The sequence below is a fragment of the Elgaria multicarinata genome, chromosome 17, assembly GCF_023053635.1.
Source record: "Elgaria multicarinata webbii isolate HBS135686 ecotype San Diego chromosome 17, rElgMul1.1.pri, whole genome shotgun sequence".
NCBI lineage: Eukaryota > Metazoa > Chordata > Lepidosauria > Squamata > Anguidae > Elgaria > Elgaria multicarinata.
Window position 1 is genome coordinate 18540391 of NC_086187.1, and position 9621 is coordinate 18550011.

The following is a 9621-nucleotide window of genomic DNA, read 5'->3' on the forward strand; positions in this document are numbered from 1 at the left end:
ATTTGTGCAAATTACAGCCAAGGCTGCACACATTTGGTTGTGATTTGCACAAAAATGCTCTGAAACGCATACAAATTGCAGGACCTTCCAAAGGAAATGCACACACAAAAATGACCTACATGCAGTGGAACTCTGTTGAGCCAAAAAAGAACTGGATTTCCTAGTGATGGATATCCCTATTCCTGAATATATTGTACCTGACTCTCATTGGTGGACACTGGAGTTCTAGTGTTCTGTTCAGTTCAATCTTGATTTGCTTAAAACCAAAAGTCATCACCAAACAGGAGAGAAAAAAAGGAGACCCCCCCCAAACATTTCCACAATAACGAATCAAACACTTTCCAACACTTTTTCATTTACAATTATACATAATTCCATCTCATTTTAAAAGCAGCTATTGCAAATAATGAAACTTCATACATAACATATTTGTTCTGATTAGGGATGTTGCAGGTGCCCAGCTGGGTCTGGGAGTCCTATGGGGCTCCCCCACATCCAACCACCTCCAGTGAATTTATGGACTCACAGGTCGAATGCCTACATGGTCCATTACGAGCAACAATGGACGCTCTGGAAATTACATAATTCCTGGAGCCTTCATTGTCATGCACAATGGAGGCTCTGGACGAGGGCGGACAGCTGCCGGGCGCTTATTGGGCTGTGTGGGCACACAACCCACGGGCCTGAGAATGCGCTCCAGGCGCCTGTCTGGGTCCCAGGGGGAACACAGGGGAATCTGACGGAATCCCGGATCCAGCCCTAAATGTTGATTTGTTTAAAATTGTTTGAGACATATGTGCGTCTGTCTCTTTGGTGTCTGTTCATATGTTTGTATATCAATGGTTTTTATCATGTATTTTTAAGGTTTTAATCTTTGTAAACTGCCCAGGGAGTTTTGGCTATTGGCCAGTACAGAAATGAATTGAAGTGAAATGAATGAAATGAGAGCATCATTGACCTCTAGTGTGGGAGAGCCCACAACCTCCCTAGGTAACTGATTCCATTGTCGTACTGCTCTAACAGTCAGGAAGCTTTTCCAGCTGGACATCAGGAAAAACTTCCTGACAGTTAGAGCAGTACGACAATGGAATCAGTTACCTAGGGAGGTTGTGGGCTCTCCCACACTAGAGGCATTCAAGAGGCAGCTGGACAACCATCTGTCAGGAATGCTTTAGGGTGGATTCATGCATTGAGCAGGGGGTTGGACTCAATGGCCTTGTAGGCCCCTTCCAACTCTGCTATTATATGATTCTATGACCAGGCAAGGGCAGCTGGAGGTATATGGGGACTGGAGCCTTATGGGACTCACTTATCTTCAGAGTTTTATTACATTTTTTTAAAAAAAGCTTCATTTGACAACCCCAGCTCCAAATCAAGATCAGTCACAGATGGGGGAATTCTCCCATCACTCATTGAGGTGCAGTAACCAAGTAATTTCAACCCACACCATGGCTTACCTTAAAAAAGCCAATCACTACCAAGTCTCCAAGGCCTATGAAGGTTCTGACCTGGTCTGTACTATTCATAAGTATGGCGCTGGGTCCTATTCTTCTTCTAACCCATGTGACAAAAGCAGAGGCTTCCCGAACTCCTAATAATAATAATAATAATAATAATAATAATAATAATAATAATAATAATAATAATAATAATACACCACTGGCCATGGAAGTTAAAGAACTATGGCAACAGGAAAAGGTCACAATTATTTCGTTAATGACATCAGTCACTGGCGTCACATCAAAAAACCATACAGAAAATTTTCATAAACTGGGCCTACTAAATACATTCACACCAACATCCAGAAAGCAGTCATACTTAAAACATGCTTAATTGTCAGGAAATTCCTGAATCAATAAAAGACAACATGACCTGGCAAAGCCCATCATGCCCATTTAGAAAAACCACCACAAGCGAAAAAGTGATGATGATGATGATGATGATGATGATAATAATAATATTTAGGGTGACCATATGAAAAGGAGGACTGGGCTCATTATCTATAATTCTTATGTAGAAAAGGAAATCTCAGCAGGTGCCATTTGTATGCATGCAGCACCTGGTGAAATTCCGTCTTCATCCCAACAGTTAAAGCGGCAGGAGCTATACTATAGTGACCAGATAGAAAAGAGGGCAGGCTCCTGCCACTTTAACTGTTGTGATGAAGACGGAATTTCACCAGGTGCTGCATGCATACAAATGGCACCTGTTGAAACTCCCTTTTCTACGCAAGTGTTAAAGATGCAGGTGCCCAATCCTCCTTTTCATATGGTCACCCTAGTGATGGCGTCTCCAAGCCACGTGACAATTGCTTTGCTCCTGCTGCAGAGGTCTATCAGTAAGGGGGTTTCCTAGAGCCCTGTCAAAGACAGAGGTGGCACTGACAGCCCCTTGACACTCCTGTGGCTGGCATCCAAGAGTTGCCAAATGGCAGTCAAGTACCTGATTTTTCATGCGCCTTTGAAAATTCCCTGGGTAATTGGCTGGGTTCCCAATTAGCTGCCTAATCACTGGCTTTCACAGAAGTTCTTTTCAGGTCATGCCACTCTCCCTTAATAAACCTTGAAAGAGCACGTACTGCCATGATTAACAGGGCAAATCTGGGAAAGACCGTCCAGCCCCTCCAATGCAAAATATCGACCAGCAATTTAATCCAGTATGATTTGGGGGCCATTCCACAGGTTAATAAGCAGCTTGGTTAATTAAATTAGATGTCAGAAACTCTGTAACACTCTCTCTCTCTCGTGTGTGTGTGTGTGTGTGTGTGTGTGTGTGTGTGTGTGTGTGTGTGCGCTTCTGCTGAACAAAAGGAGCAATAGGAAGGTGCTGAGATGCAGTACAGAAACACCACTCAGCTCTTTCATTTGGACATGGGAAAGAATCGAAGCCTGAGCTACTAAAAAGAAAACAAAATTGGCCCTGTGTATTTATGGATTATTTATTTATTCATTACATTTATATCCCGCCTTCTACCCTCCTAGGAACCCAAGGCGGTGTACATAATCCTCCTCCTCCTCCTCCTCTCCATTTTATCCTCACAACTTAAATTATTTATTATTACACTTACATCCCACTTTATTTTCTTTCTGCAAGGAACCCAAGGTGGCATACATAATCCTCCTCTTCCTCATTTTAGCCTCACAACAACAACCCTGTGAGGTAGGTTGGGCTGAGAGTCTGTGACTGGCCCAAAGTCGCCTGTTCAGCTTCCACGGCCAAGTGGGGACTAGGGCCAGATCTACACCAAGCAGGACATGACACTTTGAAAACAGTTTGAAAACAGTGTATGGAGTGTGTTCTGGGCCCCAACAGTTGTCACTGTTATTATAAACCAGTTTAAAGCAGTAGTGTAGATCCCGCCTAGAACCCAGATTTCCAGACTCCCATTCCAACACTCTAACCACTACACCACAGTGTTAGAATCATAGAATAGCAGAGTTGGAAGGGGCCTACAAGGCCATTGAGTCCAACCCCCTGCTCAATGCAGGAGTCCAACTTAAAGCATATTTAAGGTATGCTTTAAGGTGGATTCCTGCATTGAGCAAGGGGTTGGACTCAATGGCCTTATAGGCCCCTTCCAACTTTACTATTCTATAATTCTATGAAATACAAATATACTGTTGCTGTTTTGACTTGGCATATTCTTCACGGATTGAGTTTGTCTTTGGTGTCAATTACTGAGGTAAATGGAGTTGGCTTTTATATATTATGTATGACATCTCTTTCAATGCACAGGAGATTCATCCCAAGCAGGGATGTATGAGAAATTCATTTCAATTTGGTTTTGATCTGGATGTATTCGTTTCACACCTTCCGGGCAGAACACAGACTTGCAGTCAAGTCTGCCATCAAAGTCTGTGCATTTCTGAGTTTGCAATGTGCTTCACAGACCCCCCCCCCACAAAAGTGTGTTTGACAGCATGCACACATTTGAAAAATGTGCATGAAAAAATGCGCACTTTAAAAATGTGCGCAAATATGGTTAATCGATGGGAGAAGAATGTGTGTGTTTCGAAGATGTGCAAAACTGGTGGGCACGTTTGGAAAGCCGTGCATAAAAATGTGCACAGCTTCTCACACAGAAAGAGAGAAAAAAAGAAAGCTTGCAAGCTGAGTGGGAACGAACTTTGAGATGGAATTTGGAGAACTTCATTGAATTTGAGTCCTGCTTTCTACCAGTCTAACCCTTAGCAGAGATTTAAGCCTGGTCTACCCATGGAAGTAGAATGAGGTAATAGAGTCCTGAATGGGGTAGAATGGACTTTTAGGAACTGCTGAATTCATGTACGGCTGCCCCATGTGGTGAGCCACTGAACTGCAGGTGGCAGCCTTCTCAGAGAAGTATCTTCAGGACTTGGACAGATTCTGCCCACTCAGGCTGACCATTGGATCCTGCGGAACAAGAAGGAGCATCAAAGGTCTTCCTTTTCCGTTTCAGCCTAGCTTGAGCAACGGGAAGAGGAGAGATCCAGTCCAGGAAGCGGGTGTTGTTAGTTGGCCTGAGAAGTGATCGGGCAGACTTTCCCACACCTTAACAGCACTGTTTAAGGCCTCCCTTGAAGGAGGACAGAAGTGGAGAAGCCAGGTAAGAAAGGGCCTTGAAGTAGGGGAGATTCAGGACAGGGAAAAGGAAGAACTGCCTCACATAGTGTATAATTAAACTATGGAATGTTTCCTGCAAGATGTACTGATGGCCACTCGGATGGCTTTGAAATGGAGAAGCCCATCAATGGCTACTAGACATGCTGACTATATATTACCTCCAGTATTGGAGGCAATATAACTCTGTGTATTAGTTGCTGGGGAACACAAGTGACAGGCTACTATCACTCTCGTGTCCTACTTAGGGCCTCTTATAGCTAACTGCTTGGCCATTGTGGGAATAGAATGCTGGACTAGATAGTTAGGGTGACCATATGAGAAGGAGGACAGGGCTCCTGTATCTTTAACAGCTGTATTGAAAAGGGAATTTCAGCAGGTGTCTTTTGTATATATGAAGAACCTGGTGACATTTCCTCTTCATCACAACAATTAAAGCTGCAGGTGCCCTGCCCTCTTTTAAATCTGGTCACTCTAGTTTAGCTCCTGCAGCTATAACTGTTGTGATGAAGAGGGAATTTCAACAGGTTCTCTATATGTACAAATGACACCTGCTGAAATTCCCTTTTCTGTGCAACTGTTAAAGATACAGGAGCCCTGTCCTCCTTTCCATATGGTCACCCTACCTTATTCGTCTTTCTTGCTTGTGCTTTAAGCTGAAGTTCTGATATGATCTCACGACCTGCTTGAGAGCTAGGCGTCAGCTCCCCCTTGTGAGTAAACTGCCACCTGCAACATCAGCACACCTGAAACTCGGTGTTGCTTTACCTTTGCAGTCAATGGGATTCTTCCTGTCGCCATCTACAAAAAACTTCAGGGTGGGATATTCCTGGATGTCGAATTCCTTTTTCAAGTCCTTCTGCTCTGCCACGTCCACTTTGCCAAATCGGATCTCCACGGCTTCGTTCTTAAGCTGTTCCGCCGCTTTAGCAAATTCCGTAACCAAACTCTGAGAAGGCCCCGACAAAGCAATGTCTGGAAAGAACCCAGTATAGAGAAAAGTGATGGCTTATTGAGTCGTTGGTGTGATTCCAAAAGGTTCGCAAGATTTTCCATCAAGAAGTGCAAAAGTGGGGAGCATCCAAAATAGACCCATAAATGGAAGAGAAACATCTCAAGATGATGAAACAGATTTTATTTGTTTAAAAAAAGCCCTCTCAAGGTTTTGAAACAGATTTGTAAAAGATGCTGAAATAGATTTTATTTGTTTAAAAGTCCTGTTTTATTTGTTTTTTTTTTAAAAAAAAACCACCTCTGTTTCAACGTCTTGAGATGTTTCTTTTCCATTTATAGCTCCTTCATCAACCTTCCCCCAACCCGGTGTCTTGCAGTTGCTTTGGACTCCAGCTCCCATCAGCCCCAGCTAACATAGCCAATACCCTAGGGATGTATGAGAATTTCATTTCTGGTCACGAAACATTCAGACCAGCCTGTTCACAATGCCTAGCATGATCAGAGACAAAAGAGGGCAGGGCTCCTGCAGCTTTAACTGTTGTGATGAAGAAGGAATTTCACCAGGTCCTGCATGCATACAAAAATGACACCTGCTGAAATTCCCTTTTCTATATCAGTGTTAAAGATACAAGAGCCTGGGCCTCCTTTCCATATGGTCACCCTAAGGAAAAGAAATGGGAGACTAGATAGGTCTTTGGTCTGATCCAGGAGGACTTCCCTTATGTTCTTAGAAGCCCTGTTGAACCATACAGCTCCATGGATTTACGTTCCATTAGGGTTGCCATACTCCGAATCCACAAAACTGGGACAATTTTTTTTGGGGGGGGGTAGGATTTGTTTTTAAAAAACTGAGCAAAATATAAAGATCTAGGGAAAGCCCAATTTTTTGCAAAGCCCAATTTTTCAATTAAAACATCAACAACTGTAAAACCAGACATCTTCAATTCACTGCAACTTACAGTGAGTGACTCAGATGAGCCTGTGGAGGAGTGGTGATGCTCTGGAAAAAGCGCTGGATTGATGCGTCTTTTTCTCTGCTGCTGCCACTTCACTGAACAGGCTCAAGGCACCATTTTGAAGATCAGAATTTCTCCGGCCAGCTGGACCAGAATCCGGGATTCTTGCCCAGCCAGTCGGGACATTTCAGAATCTCCTGGAAACCGGGACATTTCCGGTTTTCCGGGACATATGGCAACCCTACGTCCCATCTATGGTGAGGAGCTAGATTGGGTCTTCCGTCTCTCCTACCTTGCCAACCTGGCACCCATCATCATCACCAGGTTTTGCCAGTAGTAATTTCAAGTGGTCTTAGCATCAGTCCTCTCACTATTAAGTGTGAATACAGGGATTGTTTGTGAAGATGGACCAGTTGAACATACAAAGACTAGTGCTAATGCAAATTGCAAGCAACTATCTAGAGTAGGCAACCAGGAGAAACATCCAATGTAAGTCCTGCTTAGAGTAGACCCATTGAAATGCATGAGACTTAAGTGAATCATGACTAGCTTAGGTCCCATTCATTCCAGTGGCTCTACTCTAAGTAGGTCTTATGTTAGATTTTACCCAGTTATGTCTTCCAGTTATTTTGAACTACAAAGCCCACCAGCCCTGGCCAACATAGGCAATGGTTTGGGAATATGGGAGTTGTGGTCCGAAACCTCTGCAGGCCATTGGGTCGCCTCCCTCTGAGTTAGATGAATGTAGAAATGCAAAACTTTCGGAAGCTCTTTCTCCAGACATGTTATGTAACTGTACCATCCAAGACCAGGATGGACAATCGCTTCCATTAGACTTTTGATAAATGGATGGAAGATTTTAATCTCTTTGGCTTAACTTGCTGATCAGCTTCAAATCCCAGGAACATTTGTTTTCATCATAATTATGAGCCCTCCATTAATCATCCTCTAACCAGCCCCTGGTATCAGCTGCTAGAAAATTATACCCAGCGACCACATTTTTGCATGCGTTACCTCACCTAGGGGGAATCCGCACGAAGTACCGAGATCGCTTCTAAGCAACCCCAGTGTGGCGTGAAAGCGATCGTGTAACTTGCCATTGGAAGAGCCGACGAAGAGACGTCTTTGCCGCCGCCGCCCACAGACCTCCTCGCCGACCGGCGAGGAGAGCTCGGGTGAAGAAGGTGGGGTTGCTCTCCACCCCGCCTTCTTCCCCCGAGCTCTCTGTCCCAGCCGGCGAGGAGGGAGTTGGGTGGCGGCGGCGGCAGGAAAGACGTCTCTTCATCGGCTCTTCCAATGGCAAGTTACATGATCACTTTCTCGCCGCACTGGGGTCGCTTAGAAGCGATCTCAGTATGACGTGCGGATTCCCCCCTAATGTCTTCTATGGCAGGAGTGGGCAGAAAGTAGATCTGAACCGACTGGTAGATCTCTGGGTGATTTGCAGCAGATCAGCGAGGATTTCTGACTCCCAAATGATTCCCCCCACATTGCCGCTGCTGCCGCCTTGGATTATACTGCTGAAATTAAGCTTGGGGTAACCAGGAGCGTGTCTGCGGAAGAACTGGTTGGGGGTGGCACCAGCACCCGACTGGGTCCAACCTGCTGGGCCACCCTTGCTGAGCCGCCACCACTTACCAGACCCAGTAGGATGGTGGCAGTGCAGTCATTGAGTGTCTGACAGCTGCCTGTTCCTTCTCTGAGTCACCATGTTACATAAAAATGGCGGCTTGAGTCTATCCAGGGCTTCCCTCTGGTCATCCTTCCATCTCATCGGTGTTGCTACTGCTGCGATAGCCAGGATGGGTAGAGAAGGGGCAGTGCCTTCTCCTCTTCCCATCCTGACTACTATGGCACTAGGGGCACCAGGGGAGGAGGAGGAGGAGGTGGTGGAGGTGGGAAGGCTTCCCCCAATGGCTGTCCCATCCCTTAACTGAGCTACCAGTAAGCACATATTGGGGTCTCAGTGTCATGTCTAACCCTACAGCCCCTGTGTTGGGAGAAGATGTTTCAGGTAATCAATCAGAATCAGATTCGGACCTAGAGGAGGCAGCACCAGGCACCAGCCAGCCTGTACCAGTGGGGGAGGAAGCTCTCACGGGCGACTCACCAGCTGGGAGTCAGCCCTCTCCAGAGCTTCTCTCCTCAAGGCCAAATCCTACACACTCAGTGGGAAGTGAGCTTTCTTCCAGAGGAGAGCGCCCTGACAAGCTAGCTGATGCTAGGGTCCGCCGGAAGCTCAAACACATGGAGCAGAAGGGAGGCGTGAGAAAGTCGGTCTGATTAGGATTGTGCCAGAACCTGCCTCCACACCAGGCTCTCTGAAGTTACGGGCGTTTGGGAAGGGGCTTCCTGTTCTCCTTGGTCGGACAATTGTCTCGCTTAGTTTGCATAGTTTTGCCTAGGGGGAAGTTTCCAAGAGATTAGACTCTCTTCAGGTAGGAGAGATGTTTGCTGCTTAATAAAAGCTTTGTGGATTACCTAAAAGACCTCATCATTTGTCTCCCATCGAAAGCAGGAGCTTTCTAAGAAACACAACACTCAGTCACTTTTGCAATTCCCAAATTGTGCAAACGGCTGCCTTAAAGCGGCAAGGTACACGGACCCCTTGGCTCCTTTAATATTGCATACGTTGCTTTTTAAGGCTCAGTTTATGCAACGTGGGAAACGCAGAAGTAACCGAGCCTCCAATGTGTACCTATTGGTAGCTCAGTTAGGGGATGGGTGGCCTTTCCAGGCCGTCTCGCAGCCCGTGTGGCTCGGTTTGCATGGGTGGGCAATGAGGACAATGTGGAATGTGCCACACAATGTACCCACACCACCCGGACAGACGTGACTCCGTCCACCCCTAATTCTGCTACTCAAAATCAAATTTCTCAGCTCAGAATTCTTTCATCCTAAGTGTGTGTATTTTGCACCATGACTGTGACACCTGAAACTTGCTATGCACACTAAGGTGGCACTAGGAGTGTGCACCTGAGGGTTAGATGTTTTTTTAAATGCATTAATTAATTTAAAAGGATTCATGTGGTCGAAGCCTGCAGGTGCAGTAACATCTGCAGCCACTAAGGGGCAGTTGTTCCTAACTAGCACGTAAATTTGCATTCCGTAC

The 9621-nt window shown here is 45.6% G+C and overlaps 1 protein-coding gene across 1 annotated transcript in view; it reads right to left on the bottom strand.

The window, feature by feature from the left end:
• The window catches only part of PDILT (protein disulfide isomerase like, testis expressed), a 31508-nt gene that overhangs the window by 15398 nt on the left and 6489 nt on the right, over positions 1 to 9621 (bottom strand). The window contains exons 2-3 of the mRNA XM_063143519.1: positions 5368 to 5574; positions 1458 to 1591 (exon numbers count right to left, since the gene is read on the bottom strand). Of these exons, the coding sequence (XP_062999589.1) occupies positions 1458 to 1591; positions 5368 to 5574 (341 nt within the window). The remainder of the gene's footprint in view (positions 1 to 1457; positions 1592 to 5367; positions 5575 to 9621) is intronic.